General features: G+C 40.2%; 1 protein-coding gene across 1 annotated transcript in view; it reads left to right on the top strand.

Moving 5' to 3' along the window:
* Positions 1-1236: 1236 nt before the first annotated feature.
* The window catches only part of LOC108510708 (putative disease resistance protein RGA3), a 29536-nt gene continuing 12162 nt past the window's right edge, over positions 1237-18610 (top strand). The window contains exon 1 of the mRNA XM_039117429.1: positions 1237-4176. Within this exon, the coding sequence (XP_038973357.1) occupies positions 1408-4176 (2769 nt within the window). The 5' untranslated portion in view covers positions 1237-1407. The remainder of the gene's footprint in view (positions 4177-18610) is intronic.

Below are 18610 nucleotides of genomic sequence, written 5' to 3'. Positions count from 1 at the left end.
AATAAAGGCAACAAAAAACTTTAATTGCCGTGGGAACAAGATAGCATATAGATGGTTTGTGCATGCTTAAATCAAGCATACGACCACACAGTCAAGTCAGCCCAATCCATTAGACCTAGTATCACGATTTACAGCACAGGCTAATGTGCAGTGCTCTAGGTTGCCATCAAAAAAAGGACGTCTATTAATATCAATACGCCATGTATGGTATGTAAAGCTATCTTATTTGATAGTCGTCTTTTTCTGGTAGCAACCATTAAATGCTGTATAGCACTTTGCGATACAAACTGCGCACTATCAAGAATTCATGCTGTGTACATTAATAGTGACAAGCTCTCTACCTTCATACTAGCATTGTCCCCCCCAAGTCCTTTAAAGAAACTCATTATTCAAAATCTTCCTTGGGGAAATTTCATTTATTCTCTTCTTTAATCTCCCAAAAAGATCTCAATTGTATTTCAGGTGGTTGGAAGGATGAGTGCATAGACCCATTGTGCGATTGTATAGCTTCTCAATAATACTAGAAGCAGGTGGATCAATTTAACAGAAAGTTCAAGGAATTGATGAAAGTGCTCAAATTCTACTTCGCCGGGCGAACGGATAGTTAATTTTATCCTAATTTTGATAAAATTTTAATATATTGTTTTGACAGACCTATAAATTAATGGGTTTCTATCTTTAAAAAATTTTATTCAGATATTTCAAATATCCATATTTGATGTGATCTAATTTTTATTTTGTTATTTTTAAAGTCAGCTTTATTGGTGATGAATTTATCATTATGACAGTCAAAATTCAATATTGATAACATTTGTGTAGCCTCTAATTAAACTAAAAAGGATTCATTGTAATCTTAATATTTCAAATGGTGGAAGCTTTCCGCTCGACTAGGTCCCGTAATTTTTTCAAGAATTTCCCATATAAAAATTGTGTATTTTCTTTATGGATTACTTAATTATTTTACTTATTAAGTATTTATATAAATTATAGAAATTATTGTTGCTCGATAAATTATAGCAATATTTTATTTAATTATATAAAGAAGGAAAAACAATTTATGAGTAATTTTATGATATTGTTATTATTTTAGTTTATTTTTTCTAGCAAAGTGCAAGTTTAGTACCTTCCTGTAGTTTATTCTCTTCTTTACTCTGGCGAAAGTCGCCATTCCATTTAAAGTAGTTGGAAGGACAAGCTCATGGACCCCACTGATTGACTGGAAAAGGCTCTCAATAATACTAAGTCGGTGGACCTATTGCACAGGAAGTTCACTGCAACTTCCTCCCCTTTCCATGGATGTGCTGATGGTGCTCAGAATCTAGAGTTTGATCAGGCAATCAGAACGACAGAAGCACGTAGAAGAGCATCGAGGAAGATCACTACCTTGTTGGTGTGGACGAAGGAGCAATGGCAGAGGTGGTCGCTTCCAGTCTCCTGAGGTTGGTGTTTGACAAGCTGGGCAACAAAATCCTCAAGGAGTTTGGGCTGTCGATGGGTGTCGACAAGGAATTGAAAAAGCTGGAGAGTACCCTATCGACAATCCATGATGTGCTAGAGGATGCCGAGGCAAGGCAGGTGAAGGAGAAAGCTCTCAGAGGATGGCTGAGAAAGCTCAAAGATGTGGCTTACGACGTCGACGATGTGTTGGATGAGGCTGCGGCCAAAGCTGCGAAACGAAGACCAGAGAACAAAGGCCCCATGACTGAAAAGGTGCGTCAATTGTCTTCAATCCCAAACTCATTTCTGTTTCAGTCTAAGATAGCTCGCAAGATAAAGAAGATTAGGGAGAGATTAGAAGAAATAGCAGGGGAGAGGACCAAGTTTCATCTACAAGAGCGAGTTGCTGAAAACATTAGGACCGAGACTGCAGTCAGAGAAGAGACTGGTTCTTTGATTGATGAATCACAAGTTTATGGCAGAGAGGAAGATAAAGAAAAGATAACAGATTTCTTGATTGACATGTCTGATGGAAGTGATCTTGGCGTGATAGCTATTGTTGGGTTGGGAGGGCTCGGTAAGACGACCGTTGCCCAATTAGTCTATAATGATCAGAGGGTGCGCGAGCATTTTGAACAAATGATATGGGTTTGTGTGTCCGATGATTTTGATATTAAAAGGCTTACCAGATCCATCATAGAAACTGTAAGCGGGAGCGAATTTAGTCTCACAGAAATGGATTTGATGCAGCATAAGCTCAGAAAGTTGATTGAGGACAAGAGATTTTTACTCGTGTTGGATGATGTTTGGAGTGAGAATTATGAAAAATGGGACAGGGTGAGAACTCTGTTGATTGGTAGTGCTAGGGGAAGTAAAGTTATAGTGACTACACGTAGTGAACGAGTTGCTTCTATCATGGGAACAGTCGCGCCGCACTTTTTATCAGGTCTATCAGAGGGTGATTGCTGTCTATTATTTGAAAAGAGGGCATTTGGATTGGGGGGCTCTGAGAAGACCCCAAATTTGGTGGCCATTGGGAAGGAGATTGTGAAAAAATGTGGAGGTGTTCCATTAGCAGCAAAGGCTTTAGGAAGTTTGATGCGGTTTAGGAGAGGAGAGAGTCAGTGGTTGGCCATCAAGGAGAGTGAAATTTGGAACTTACCAAATGATGAAAATGAAATCTTACCTGCTTTGATGCTGAGCTACAATCACCTGCCATCACATCTGAAACAATGCTTTGCATATTGTTCAATATTTCCTAGAGGTGAGGAAATAAGAAGCAGGGAATTGGTCCAGTTATGGATAGCAGAAGGCTTTGTGCAATCATCTAATGGAAGTACATACTTGGAAGATGTGGGTTTGCAGTGTGTTGATGAGTTGCTATCGAGATCGCTCTTCCAGAGTGGTCAGAAAGATACAGATGGTGTGGTAAGGCAGGTTAAGATGCACGACCTCCTTCACGATCTTGCTCGATCCGTTGCAGGTGATGAATGTTCCGTTGCAGATGCTGGTAATAAGTCAGTAATTTCCCAAAGTTGTCGGTATTCATCACTCGTATGTAGAGGCCCGATAAATTCCGCATGGGAACCTCTCAAAGATGCAGAAAGGCTGCGCACTTTGTATTTTGTTGCATCCAGAGGCATGACGAAGGAAGAGGATAAGGAAGATGATGTTCTTCAAGCTATATTCTCCAAAATGAAGTTGCTACGAGCATTACATCTAAGCCAGTGTCCCATGAAAGCCATGCCAGTTTCAGTAACTAAGCTTGAACATCTAAGATACCTGAACCTCTCACAAACTGACATCGAAACACTACCACCATGTATCGGCGCTCTCCAGAATCTGCAGATATTGGACCTGTCATGTTGTAAACAACTTCGAGCACTGCCTGAAACTGTTGGTGACCTCCAGAATCTCTTATGTTTGAATCTCCATTATTGCTTAAGCTTTCTTTCCCTACCCAACTCCATCGGTTATGTTAGGAATTTGCAGAACTTGGACCTCTCGTTTTCCCAGATCCGAACATTGCCTGAATCCCTGAGCTCCCTTTTAAATCTGCAGTCACTGAGCCTCAGATATTGTTACTTCCTGCATAGGCTTCCAGGGAACATGAAGAACATGAGAAGCCTCATACATCTAGACATATATCATTGTTTTGAACTGGCCTGCATGCCTCCAGGGATAGGACAGTTGAGTCAACTGAGGACATTGCCCATGTTTGTGCTTGATGGGAAGAACAGTTGCAGACTTAGTGAGCTTGGTCGCCTGAAACTTGTAGGTGAATTGGATATTAGAGGACTTGAGAATGCAAGTGAAGCTATAGAGGCCAGAAAAGCCAACTTGAACGAGAAACAAAGCCTTCATTCACTAAGCTTTTCATGGGATTTGAATGCTTATGTGAAACCAGGGCAACCATCTGATGAGACTGAGAACGAGGGGGAAAGTATGAAGTTATTTGTCTGGGATGCTGATGCTGACTTGGCAGAGGATATGCTCGGAGATCTCCAGCCACACGAAAATCTGAAGGTATTGGAGATCGAAGGATATGTAGGCAAGACACTTCCATGGTGGCTGATGGAGTCTTCACTTCCATATTTGGCCGAGCTGTCTCTGACATCCTGTGTTATATGTGAGCATCTTTCGGCATTGGAGCAGCTACACAGCCTTAGGGTCCTCAAATTGATCAGGCTTCCTGCTGTGAAGTGCCTTCCAGCACTCGGACAGCTACCAGATCTTAAGGTCCTCCAACTGATGCTTCCTGCTGTCAGGTGTTTAGGCTCAGAGTTCTATGGTGGTGAAGCAGCATTCCCCGCATTGGAGGAGTTGGCACTGGAGATCATGTCAGACTTGGAGGAATGGCCTGCAGTAGGAGGTGGAGAATTCCTTCCCCGTCTTTCTAAACTGTGCATAGTTGAATGCCCAAAGCTGAGAGCACTGCCATCGGCTTTTCCTTCTGTTAGAGAACTGGAGATGGATGTAGATGATGAGCTTCTTCTATCTTCCTTCCAGAGTGGTGCATTTCCAAATCTGAAGCATTTGGAACTTCAAAACTGCGTTGATGATGATGAGAACCATGGCGACGTTGACAATAATGATGGTGGTGATGATCACAACAGTGATGATGATCACAACAATGATGACAACAACTACCCACCATTCATTCCGAAAGTGCTCGCTGACCGAATGAGCTCCCTCAAAAGTTGGTCAATGCGTACAAAGTCCAAGCCTGTAGCTCCTGGTTCCTCTACAATGTCTATGTCGGGCATGGCCATGGTGAAAGTAACTGCTGGCGAGGGAACAGGATTTATTCCCCTTTTCTGAGTTTAACCAAAGCATTGGGCTGCTGTCTGCACGGCTCCTCCAAACTGCTGCATCTCGAGGTCATTTCACTACATCAAACTTAGAACTTAGTTCCGACAGATGAGAAAAGGTGCTGATGTTTCTGTTGGTTATTAAACTTGTTTTTTAATATTAGTAACTTATAGTTTAATTTTCTGTAATTGCATATTAGTATGGTGAGGAGTTACATGTCTTTTGGGTTTTTAGTCATGTAGAAGTTACATGTCTTTTGGGTTTTTAGTCATGTGAGAGTTACATGGAGTTATAAGGGATTTATTTAGAGGGAGTTATTTGAGATTTATTTGGGGTTATGAATGGTGTAATGACCAATTCAATTAGGAAGGCTAAAAGACTATCTAATGATGCTTATAAATATCCATGTACTCTAGTTGTTTTTTGAAATAAGTAGAATACAAGTTATTCATGTGTGCCTAAAATCCTCTCCACTTTTCTTCCATAGAATAATTTGTGAGTGTGAATCCTCTTGATTTCCAACAAAGTGGTATCAGAGCCCAGACTTCTCTTGTGAGAAAGAGCGATGGCAAATGGAATGCTTCCGTTTCTAATGCCGCGATTCACCAAGGATAACTATGAAAATTGATCTATCCGTATGAAGGCAATCTTAGGATCTCAAGATTTGTGGCAGATCGTTGACAAAGGCTACACAAAATCGGAGAATGAAGATTCCTTGGCTCCAACTCAAAATGAATCCTTACAAGCCACAAGAAAGAAGGATCGGAAGGCCATCATGATCATCCATCAATGTTTGGATGATGGCATGTTACAACGAGTTGCTAATGCAACTTCTTCAAAGCAAACTTGGGAGATTCTCCAAAACTCCTATCAAGGACTTGACAAGGTCAAGAAGATTCGTCTTCAATCTTTGCGTGGTGAATTTGAAGTCTTACATATGAAAGAATCCGAATCAATCTCGGATTACTCTTCAAAGGTGTTGACCGTTGTAAATCAACTAAGAAGGTATGGCAAAAATGTGAGTGATACGAGGGTTATTGAAAAAATCCTTCGTTCGTTGGATCCTAAGTTCAATTTTATTGTTGTAGCCATTGAAGAGTCCAAAGATCTAGACTCCATGACAATCGATCAACTCATGGGGTCACTACAAGCTCATGAAGAGAAGGTTTTCAAGAAGCAAGAGACTTTAGAGCAAATGTTACAAACAAAAGTCTCTTTGAAAGAAAAAGAAGATCGTAGTTGGAAAGGCGAAAGAGGTCGTGGACGTGGTAGAGGAAGAGGTGGTCGTGGATCATCCAACAAAGAAGAAAATAAGCAAGAATGGTATCAATCAAGAGAACGTGGAAGAGGAAACAATTCGAGAACAAATGGAGGGAGGTATGAATAATCTCGAATTCGTTGCTATAATTGTCAAAAATATGGTCATTTTGCTTCGGGGTGTAGAAGTCCTTCTCAAAATTCCGAAGAAGAAGCTAACTATGTTGAAAATGAAGAGACCGAGCAAACTTTGTTGTTGGCATGCAAAGGAGAAGAAAATGGAGATCATGATATATGGTATCTTGACAATGCGGCTAGCAACCACATGTGCGGTGACAAAAGCTAATTTGTGAAGTTGGATGAAATTGCAAGCGGTAATGTGGTTTTTGGAGATTCTTTCAAAGTATCGATCAAGAAAAAAGGTACAATTTTGATTCGCTTGAAAAATGATGATCATCAATTTATTGCTAATATTTTCTATGTCCCAAGCATGCAAAATAATATTTTGAGCTTAGGACAACTCTTAGAGAAAGGCTATGATATTCAAATGAAAAATCTTAGTCTTTCGATAAGAGATCAAAAGGGAAGTTTGGTGGCCAAAGTTAAAATGACAAAAAACCACATATTTTTGCTCGACCTTCAAACCGATGTTGCTAAATGCTTGAAGGCTTGTGTTGAAGATCTAAATTGGCTTTGGCACTTGAGGCTTGGGCACTTGAATTTTGATGGGCTAGAATTATTAGCCAAGAAGGATATGGTGAATGGGTTGCCCTTTATTGACCCCCCAAATCAACTTTGTGAAGGATGTCCCTTTGGCAAGCAATCAAGAAAAAGCTTTCCAAAAGAAGCTAGCACAAGAGTAATGAAACCACTACAACTTGTTCATTCGGATGTTTGTGGTCCATTCAATCCACCATCTTTTGGTAAGAACAAGTACTTTCTCTTATTTATTGATGACTTTAGCCGGAAAACTTGGGTGTATTTTCTTAAAGAAAATTCGGAGGTGTTTGAAGCATTTAAAAGATTCAAGGCACTTGTTGAGAAACAAAGTAATTTTGATATAAAGGTTATACGATCCAATAGAGGAGGTGAGTTCACATCAAATGCTTTCAAAAAATTTTGTGAAGAAAATGAAATTCACCATCCTTTAACGGTTCCAAAATCCCTGCAACAAAATAGGATTGCGGAGAGAAAAAATAGAACCATCCTTAATATGGTTCAGAGTATGTTAAAAAGCAAGAATATGCCCAAAGATTTTTGGGCTGAAGCTGTTAATTGTGCAGTGTACTTAGTTGTACAATCTAAGAAGTCACAAGATCATCACTAGTTGAGATGTTGAATTTGACGAAGCAAGTTCATGGGATTGGAATTCTCCAAAAAAAGAGTATTGACTTTTTTCCTTTCTTTGAATAGGAGGAGCCCCCTTCTCCATCTCCAACACCTCCATCATCCGCTCAAGTGCAATCATCTCCATCATCAAGTGAGGCAAGTTCAAGTGAAGGACCAAGAGGCACAAGGATTCTTCAAGACATATATGATGCCACGGATGAGGTAACGGAAAGATAAGTGATTAAACACTTTTTTGTCTTTTTGCTGGTAGTGAACCTCTAGGCTTTGAAGAAGCAACTCAACACAAGAAGTGGAGAGATGCTATGAATGAAGAAATCAAAGCCATAGAGAAGAATGAAACTTGAGAGCTCACCACTCTTCCGGAAGGGCAAAAGGCAATCGAAGTCAAATGGGTGTACAAGGCAAAGAAGAATTCAACAGGAGAAGTCGAGAGGCACAAGGCAAGACTTGTTGTCAAGGGATACAACCAAAAGCATGGGATCGACTATGATGAGGTATTTGCACCCGTTGCTCGTTTGGAAACTGTTAGATTAATTATTTCTTTGGTGGCACAAAACAATTGGAGAATCTATCAAATGGATGTGAAGTCCGCTATTTTGAATGGTTTTCTTGAAGAAGAGGTTTATGTAAAACAACCTTTGGGATATACTGTGAAAGGGCAAGAAGACAAAGTTTTGAAATTAAAGAAAGCCTTATATGGCTTGAAGCAAGCACCAAGAGCCTGGAATACCAAAATTGACAAGTATTTCAAAGACAACAAGTTCACCAAATGTCCTTATGAGCATGCCCTTTACACAAAGGTCAATGATAATGGAGATATATTTGTGGTTTGCTTGTATGTACATAACTTAATTTTTACCGGCAACAATTTTATTATGTTTGAAGAATTCAAGCAAGCTATGTCTCAGAGTTTGAAATGACGGACATTAGCCTTATGGCTTATTACCTTGGCATTGAAGTGAAGCAAATGGAAGATGGAATTTTCATCTCTAAAGAAGGTTATGCTAAAGAAGTTCTTGAAAAGTTCAAGATGGATGATAGCAACCCGATGAGCACTCCCGTGGAATGTGGAGTCAAATTATCAAGATATGAAGATGGAGAAAAGGTAAATCCTACATTCTTCAAAAGTCTTGTTGGAAGTTTAAGATATTTAACTTGCACAAGGCCGGATATTCTATTTGGGGTTGGACTTGTTAGTCGGTATATGGAAGCTCCTACTTCATCCCATTTGAAGGTGGCCAAGAGAATTCTCCGCTACATCAAAGGTATCCTTAATTATGGCCTATTCTATTCATTTGTTGATAATTTCACACTTGTTGGATATAGTGATAGTGATTGGGCCGGAGATGTCAATGAAAGAAAAAGTACGATGGAATATGTTTTCTTTATGGAAAGTGCAGCTTTTACATGGTCTTCAAAAAAGCAACCTATTGTTACACTTTCTACTTGTGAAGCGGAGTATGTTGCTATCTCAAGTTGTGTTTGTCAAGCCATTTGGCTAAGGTATTTGTTGAAGGAGCTTCATATGTTACAAGAAGAACCAACGGAGATTTTTGTGGACAACAAATCAGTAATAGCATTAGCCAAGAATCCGGTGTTTCATGAGCGAAGTAAGCATATCGATACAAAGTATCATTTCATTAGAAAATGTATGGCTAGGAAGGAAGTGAAGCTCAAGTACATGAAGTCTCAAGATCAAATTGCCGATATTTTCACTAAGCCCCTCAAGAGTGAAACTTTTTGCAAGTTAAGGAGTTTGCTTGGAGTTGCAAAACCAAATTTAAGGAGGGGTGTTGGTTATTAAACTTGTTTTTTAATATTAGTAACTTATGGTTTGATTTTCTGTAATTGCATATTAGTATGGTGAGAAGTTACATATCTTTTGGGTTTTTAGTCATGTGGGAGTTACATGGACTTATAAGGGATTTATTTAGCAGGAGTTATTTGATATTTATTTGGGGTTATGAATGGTGTAATGACCAATTCAATTAGGAAGGTTAAAAGACCATCTAATGATGCCTATAAATATCCATGTACTCTAGTTATTTTTTGAAATAAGTGGAATACAAGTTATCCATGTGTGCCTAAAATCCTCTCCACTTTTCTTCCATAGAATAATTTGTGAGTGTGAATCCTCTTGATTTCCAACAGTTTCTGCTTGTCTTCTTATATGTCTGGGCATTGACAACTTGGTGAATTCATAGATATAGAATAGGTTCTCCTCTTAAGAGTTCTTTTTTTTTGGCATGTGTTTGTGGTCAATTTTAAGCTTATATGGCCCTGTTTTATGTTTTCATAAGAGTAGGTGTCTTGTGAAGTTTCTGGAATAAAACCAGTTAACTGGTGTAGCATGCGAGTTTTGAATAAAGCCATGGAGACAAACCCCAGACCATAGAATCATGTAATCCACTGTAATTGCTCCTTTCCATTACATTTTTATCTTTCATTTTTATTTATTCATCTTTTTGCTGGTAGGGGCGGGTGGTGGGGGAATTAGGGTGGATTGTGGAGGTAACCTCGTACTGCAAATAAATGAGGTTCTACGAGCCAGTTATAATAAAAGCTCTAGATGGGAAAATCTTCAAGGAGCTCTGCCCCTCTATAAATAAAGATCATTGTGATACTTGGAAAAGAGCCATAAAAACAAATTTAATTGATAAAATAAACTCTAGTTTGTCGATACCAACACATAGAAGCCAGAATTTTCCACTTCACTTAATCAAATCTATTGAAGGTGCAATTACATGGCCTTCTCTTGGTCATCAAAAGGCATGATAAAGGATATAGCCATCAGTATCATGTATACTTAATATAGCTCTGGCAGCGTCTTGTGCTAACCTTGAGGAAAGTTCTTAAGGCAATAAGCTAAGAATTAACGAGATCAAACATGCTATTTCAAGCCTCAGAACAAGAATGTTTACTTGTACCATGCTTTTTCAAAATGAGAACATATTGGAATGAACACAGGTCATAGTCCTGGGTTCCTAATTTTTTTTTTTATAGAGGAGTTCAGGGGAATACAACATTTTTAGCAAACTGCAAGAGCTCTCCAACTTTTGATTGGTCTGAATGAAGCTTTTGTCATTGTGAGAACTCAAGTTCTTTCTATTCATCCCTGTCAAGCTTGGGCCAAAAGTTATTGCTCTATAGGAAAGGAACTCCAATCTTTGCAGCAAATAGAGTGTTAGAATAGGCCTAAATGAGCTAAAGCTGGCAGGCCCAGCCGACTTCAGCTCAAGCTCAAAACCAGAACAGTGGGGGAGTCCTGCTCCGTCTTCGTCAGAGCAAGTCTGCCGTGGAGTCGTGGCCACTCCGCGGCAGTTGAACTCCCCGACCATGCCAGGGAGTTAAAACGGTCGCCGGCTGTTTCGTGGCGCCGTTGCCACGATCCTCGCGGGCGGCGCAACCGTCCACGAGCTTATCCCTTTTCGGAGGCTCTGTACAAGCCTCCCTTCAGCCCTCTGAGGGCACCAAGCTCTCCACTGCTCCCTCTCTTCCCTTTCCTCCTCCTCCTTCCTCACCTCCGGCCACCGCCTTGAGCTCCGCCGAGCTCTCTTTCCCCTTCTCCCTCTCTGTTTCTTCCGAATACCCTGTTCCGAGATCCATCCTCTCGATTTAGAGCGTCGCCACCACCAGTCGTCGCTAGTTGCGCAGTCACGACCGAGCTCCTCCTCCTTCCTCTTCTACAGTGACTAGGGTGTTAAAATAGCTGAAGCTCTTTCTCTCTCTCGCACAAACAGCAGTCATTCTTTCTCTCACTGGCATGCACAGGAACTCTGATACAGACAGTGGCTGACAAACAAAACCAAGAAAATTCTGTTATTTCTGTTAATGTGAATAAGAGAATTAGTTAAAGATTAACAATTGGATTAGTTGTTATAACAGTTTTCAGTTAGTTAAACTATAATTAGTTATTACAGTTAATCAGTTACTTCCGTTCTATTTAAACAGAGCAATGTACATGGAAGAGAATTGTTGGGATCACTAGGCACAAGAATGAGTCTTCCCGGCTTACCAATTAATAGTTATTCTCATTCAGGCATTTCACCAAACACATCACAGGCATAAATAGACAAGCACAGAGAGACAAGATTTACGTGGTTCGGCAGCAAGTGCCTACATCCACGGGGAGAAGGAGTAATCCACTATATCAATCATCCCAATAGGGTACAAACAAAGCTACATAAAAGCCCAGAACATGGGCCGCCGAATGATCACAGGAGGAGGCAACAGTAAACCAAATATATGGCAAAATAACCGATCAAACCAACTTTTCTGCAGCCACAATGGTAGATCAAAAGAGTAGTATGCAAGGCAACCTTTCTACAGCTTCAATGGCAGATCAAGAGAATATCAAAATATTTTACCTTCCCTTCTTTCTTAGACTGTGAACAGCAAGAACAAGAACTCACGAAAATGAGAAGCCACAGAGAGGAGTCACGGTAGAAGGAAGGTCTCCTGCAAGCGGAAGATCAAAAACAGATGCTTGCTGTTGCCGGAAGACCGAGAGCACAAGAGAGAACGAGAGGGGATAGAGGGCGGTGATCGGGATCCCCTTCTCACAAAAATCCTTACCGAAATAAGAGAATTGGCTGGCTTATATAATGGGGTGTTAATCTTCCAAAAAAGTCCCTCTCAAAATAGTGATTTGGAGCAAAGTCCAAAATAATCAACAATCCTCCTCCTTGTGACAAATCATGTACCTAGTATCAAATATGGATTGATAAAAAATAACCTCCTCCTCACCACAAGCCCGGAAGGGCATTAACAAGTGCTCACACCAATCAAGTTCAGGAAAGTCCTGAACTTAACTGATGTGATTGGTTTAGTGAGCATATCAGCCGGATTATGAGCAGTGTAAATTTTCTGAAGCCGAACATCACCATTCTCCACTAAGTCTCTGATGAAGTGATACCTGACATCCACATGCTTAGTGCATTCGTGATACATCTGATCTCTGGCAAGATACAAAGCACTCTGATTGTCGTAATGAATATCCAAACGGTCCTGCTCAAGATCCAAATTCTGTACCAACCCTCTTAGCCAAATAGCTTCCTTTATTTCCTCTGTCAATGCCATACACTCTGTTTCTGTAGTAGATAAAGCAACTGTAGGCTGTAAAGTAGCCTTCCAATTGACTGCACAACAAGAGAGAGTAAATACATATCCGATTAATGACCTTCTTCTATCCAAGTCACTAGCATAATCTGAATCAGAAAATCCTGTAACAGTGCAATTATACGAAGAATACCAATCCCAAATTAGAAGTGCCTTTCAGATATCTAAGTATCCATTTTACAGCTAACCAGTGAGCCTTTCCAGGCTTATCCATGTATCTGCTTACTATGCTTACTGCCTGTGAAATATCAAATCGAGTGCAGACCATCGCATACATGATGCTGCCTACTGCACTTGCATATGGCACTCTGGACATATATCTCTCCTCATCCTCAATCTGAGGACAGAGTCTGGCAGATAATTTGAAATGACTGGCAAAGGAAGTAGTGACTAGCTTGACTATAGACATACCAAATCTATCCAAGACTTTCTTAATATATCCATGCTGAGTAAGAAAAAGTCTACCCAACTGCCTGTCATGACTGATCTCCATCCCAAGTATCTTCTTTCCCGGTCCAAGATCCTTCATCTCAAATGCAGTACTGAGCTCAGCTTTCATATTTTGAATGATTGATATATCCTTGGCTGCTATCGTCATATCATCCACATACAGCAATAAATAACAAAAGGATCTATCTAAAAACTGTTGGTAATATACGCAACTATCATATGGAGATCTGTTGTATCCATGGTCGACCATAAACCTATCAAATTTGCGATACCACCATCTTGGAGACTCCTTGAGACCATATAATGATCTCTTGACCAAACATACATGATTTTCTTTGTCTGGAACTTCAAAACCAGGTGGTTGTTGCATATAAATCTGTTCCTCTAAATCACCATGAAGAAAAGCTGTTTTAACATCTAGCTGTTTCAGCTCTAAATTCTGCAAAACAACTAAAACAAACAATACACGGATAGAAGAGTGTTTGACTACAGGAGAAAATATCTCCTTGTAGTCAATTCCCTCCCGTTGACTATAGCCCTTAGCTACCAACCTGGCCTTATATCTAAAATCCTAAGGATTGGCTCCCTCTTTCTTCTTGAAGATCCATTTGTAGCCAATTACCTTCTTGCCCTCTGGTAATCTGATTAATTCCCAAGTCTGATTCTTCTCTAAAGATTGGAGTTCTTCAACCATAGCCATGGTCCATTGTTCAGCCTGTGAACTACTAATAGCCTTCCGATATGTGGTCGGCTCATCACCAATAGTGTCTACAATGCTCAGGGCATAATAAACAAATCCAGCACAAGCTGAATCCTCAAAGCCATACCTTTATGGTGTTCTGATCTGACGCCTGAGTCTACGAGTGGCAATGCTATCAATCTGATCCTGACCTTGCATGGTAACCTCCTTCTGAGTCTGTATCTCTGCATCTGTCTGCTATTGCTGCTCATTCAGAATAAAAGTATCTTCATTTGCATGCTATGCTGTGATCTGATAATCTGATAAATATTTCTAACAGTCTTATCCATCTGATCCTGATCCTAATCTCTTTGAGAAGAACTAGGCTGTAGCTGACTTAAAGGAGTGGCTATCTCATGAAATGTCACATCCCTACTGACTAGAGATCCTTGGGATCCAGGCTCTATCACCATAGTCTGTAGCCCTTTACCCTATATGCGTATCCAAGAATACGCACTTCTTAGCCCTGGGGTCCAACTTTCCATCTCTTACATGTGCACAAGCTGGACACCCAAAGACTTTGAGTACTAAATAGTCTGCAGGTCTTCCTGTCCACATCTCTTCCAGAGTTTTCATGCCCAATGTTGATGCTGGAGATCGGTTTATAATGTAGCAGGCTGTGTGTATGTCCTCTGCCCAAAAATCTCTACTTAATCCAAAATTAGATAGCATAGATCTGACTCTCTCTATTAGTGTGCAGTTCATGCGTTCTACCACACCATTTTGTTGAGGTGCACCCCCTATGGTTCTATGTCTGACAATGTCCTCTGATTTGCAAAAGTCATCAAACTTAGTAGAACAGAATTCTAATCCATTGTCAGTTCGGAAGGTTTTCACCTTCCTATCATTTTGCCTCTCGACCATAGCCTTCCACTTCTTGAACGTGTCAAACACATCACTCTTATTTCTGATAGTGTATATCCAGACTTTGCGGGAGTAGTCATCAATAAAAGTGAGTAAATACCTAGATCCACCCTTGAATATAATTGGGGCAGGCCTCCATAGGTCAGAATGAATATAATCTAATATAGCAGTTGTCTTGTGCACGCCTGTAGAAAAGCTGACCCTATGTTGTTTTCCGAACACCCAATGCTCACAGAATCCAAGTGCACCAACCTTCTGACCACTTAGCAAACCATGTTTGCTCAGCTCTTGTAAACCTTTATCTGAGATGTGGCCCAATCTCTGATGCTACAGGTGTGTCAACTGCTTAATACAAGCCTATCCAACTATTGTACTACCATTCAAATGGTAAAGGGTCCCACACAGTTTCCCTTTCAATAAAGTCAATACTCCTTTATTGATAGTTATTGATCCTCTATCCCATCTGCCCTCGAAACATGCACTATCAAAAGCATGTACTGAAAGAAGGTTTCTCTTTAGTTGAGGAACATATCTCACATTGTCTAAAGTCACCACAATGTTTGCATCAGATTTAATTTGAACTGTACCAACACCTTCCACTTTGCAAATGACATCATCTCCAAGAAGAACGGTGCCCCCCCTCACATGATCTAAAAGAAGAGAACCATTCCCTATGGGGTGTCATGTGGAAAGATGCTCCAGAGTCCACAATCCAAGTATCAGGATGACTAACACTGCAAGCAGCTGTAAATATTGCATCATTTTCATTATTGTTGTGACCTGCTGATGAAACTGCAACTGTTGCCAAATCTGAGATGGTTCCTTTATCCTTTTGTTCCCTCTCTTTCTTAGACTGTAGAAGTCTACATTCTGATTTCCAGTGGCCTGGCTTCTTGCAATAGTGACAAACACCTGGTCTTTTAGACTTAGACTTTGATCTGATTTTGGATTTGCTTCTACCTTGTCCACCTTTCTTCTGTTCATCTCTACTTCTAACCATAAGTTCTTGAGCTGGAGTCTGAACCTGATGTTGTAGCTGTACTTTCAATCTAAGCTCATTCGAAAACAAAGTAGCTTCTACCTCTTCAAGACTTATTGTCTCTTTTTCATAGAGCATAGTAGTAGTAATATGCTCAAAGGACTTAGGCAGTGAGTAGATCAGGATTTAAGCCTTGTCTTCTTCATCTACTTCAACACTAATATTTGCTAAATCAAGCAGGAGCTTATTATACTCATCCAAATGATCTTTGAGTGAAGTCCCTTCTGCCATACGAAATGTGTGCAACTTTTCCCTCAAATACAGTCTATTAGTAAGAGATTTTGCCATATATAGACTCTCCAATTTTTTTCATACTCCCTTAGCTGTATCAAGATCTACAACATTGTGTAGGACTTTATCACTCAAGCCTGAAAATAGAGTTCCTGGTGCTCTCTCATTAATCTCTTCTTTGACAGCCTCATTATCTCCTGGGATTGCATCCATACCCTTGAGGGCCTTTGCTACACCCTCTTTAACCAACAAATATTTCATCCTTATCTTCCATAGTGAGAAATCCCCTGTGCCATCAAATACAGCCACTTCATGCCTTATGGTAGTGGAATGAGAAACAGAAGCCGAATCGTTAGCCCTAGAGGAACTTTGTTGCCCGTCAATAGCTATAGCTCTTATACCAATTGTTGGGATCACTGGGCACAAGAATGAGTCTTCCCGGCTCACCAATTAATAGTTATTCTCATTCAAGCATTTCACCAAACACATCACAGGCATAAATAGACAAGCACAGAAAGATAAGATTTACGTGGTTCAGCAGCAAGTGCCTACATCCACGGGGAGGAGGAGCAATCCACTATGTCAATCGTCCCAATAGGGTACAAACAAAGCTACATAAAAGTCCAAAATATGGGCTGCCAAATGATCACAAGAAGAGGCAACAGTAAACCAAATATAAGGCAAAATAACCGATCGGACTAACCTTTCTACAGCCACAATGGTAAATCAAAAGAGTAGTATGCAAAGCAACCTTTCTACGGCTTCAATGGCAGATCAAGAGAATATCAAAATATCTTACCTTCCCTTCTTTTTTAGACTGTGAACAGCAAAAACAAGGACTCACGGAAATGAGAAGCCACAGAGAGGAGTCACAGCAGAAGAAGGAAGGTCTCCTGCAAGCGGAAGATCAAAAATAAATGCCTGCTATTGCCGAGAGATCGAGAGCACAAGAGAGAACGAGAGGGGATAGAGGGCGGCGATCGGGATCCCCTTCTCACAAAAACCCTTACCGAAATAAGAGAATTGGCTGCCTTATATAATGGGGTGTTAATCTTGCAAAAAAGTCCCTCTCAAAACAGTGATTTGGAGCAAAGTCCAAACTAATCAACAAGAATTGAATAGAATACCACTCTGTTTCTTCCCAAGCTCTTCCCCTTTCTTCTCCTGAACTTTCTCCTCTTCTCAATCTTCATTTCTTTCATCTTTAACATGGTATTAGAGCAATCTTCCGATGCTACTCATGGTTCGAATGCCAATCCTCTATTCAATTCGGAAGAAGATAATGTGGAAAACCCATATTATCTTCATCATGGTGACAGTCCTGGAGCTATGCTGGTATCCCACGTGCTAACTGGTGATAACTATTCATCTTGGAGCCGATCCATGGAGATGGCACTCAGTGCCAAGAACAAGATATGTTTCATCGATGGATCCGCAACCATTCCAAGCCCAGGAAATCCTCTCTACTTAACCTACAAGAGATGTAATCACACGGTAAACTCATAGATTTTGAATTCTGTTTCCAAGGAGATAGGAGCAAGCGTACTTTACATTGACAGTGCGCATGGAATATGGCTCGATCTTAAAGAGAGATTTTTTCAAACCAATGGCCCCCGAATTTTCTAGCTAAAGAAAGCAATTTCATCCTTGAATCAGAGCAATACTTTGGTTAGTTCCTATTTCACTAAACTCAAATCATTGTGGGATGAATTAGAAAGTTACAGATCACTTCCTATCTGTTCATGTGGAGCCACAAATAACCTTGCACATTATCAGCAAGAAGAATATGTGATTCAATTTCTTATGGGACTGAATAAATCGTTCTCTCATATTAGAGGACAAATACTCCTGATTGATCTGCTCCCATCAATTAATAAAGTGTTTTCATTGATTTTACAAGAAGAAAAGCAGAGAAAAGTTTTTGCTACCATTGCACAGAATTCAGATTCTGTTGCTATGCTTGGGAGAAATTTGAATGCTTCCATACATTCAAACAATGTTTCTACAAGAAACTTTAATAGATCTAGTAATTACAATAGAAGGGAAAGAACTCTTTGCAGTCATTGTGGCATTTTGGGACACAAAATTGATATATGCTATAAAGTTTATGGATATCCACCTGGATACAAAGCAAAGTCAAAGAACTCTGCTTCAAGTGCAGCTAATCAAGTGCAGCTTCAGCAGAACCAGCAAATCCATGGTTCTGATGTTTCATAGTACCCACGGACGGCTTTAAAGGGAGTTTTTGATGTCTCACAACATCCACGGATGGTTCCCACCTCAGCTAAAGGGTCTTTTGATGCATCACAGTCTTCAGAATTTCCTTTTACTTGAGAACAATATCAGCAATTGCTTGCTCTGGTTCAAGCACAAGATGATAAGGTAGGTAGCACCTCAAATTCTCAGGATCAATCTCTAGCGAATTTGGTAGGTAAAATCTCTATGATCTGAAACATTTCTCTCAACCATGATGCATCTGTTTGGGTGTTAGATGCTAGAGCCATAGATCATATGGTCTGTTCCATCTCCCATCTTAGCAAAATTACTGCCACTGTTTCTAGATTTGTGAAGCTTCCAAATGGAAGTTCAGTTGTTGTTACTCATATAGGGGATGTTGAATTGTCTTAACATATCACCCTACACAATGTTCTTTGCGTGCTATCCTTCTCCTTCAACCTCATTTCAGTTAGTTCTCTACTGAAACATATGAGCTGCTGCTTAATTTTTTCCCTTGGACTCTGTTTTATTTAGGACCTGTGCTCATGGAGAACGATTGGACTTGCCAAAGAAAGAGGTGGACTATTTTACTTGAT

This window comes from Phoenix dactylifera, unplaced genomic scaffold, assembly GCF_009389715.1.
Source record: "Phoenix dactylifera cultivar Barhee BC4 unplaced genomic scaffold, palm_55x_up_171113_PBpolish2nd_filt_p 000222F, whole genome shotgun sequence".
Lineage (NCBI taxonomy): Eukaryota > Viridiplantae > Streptophyta > Magnoliopsida > Arecales > Arecaceae > Phoenix > Phoenix dactylifera.
Note: the sequence above shows the minus strand (reverse complement) of the source record. Positions and strands in the feature narration are given on the sequence as shown.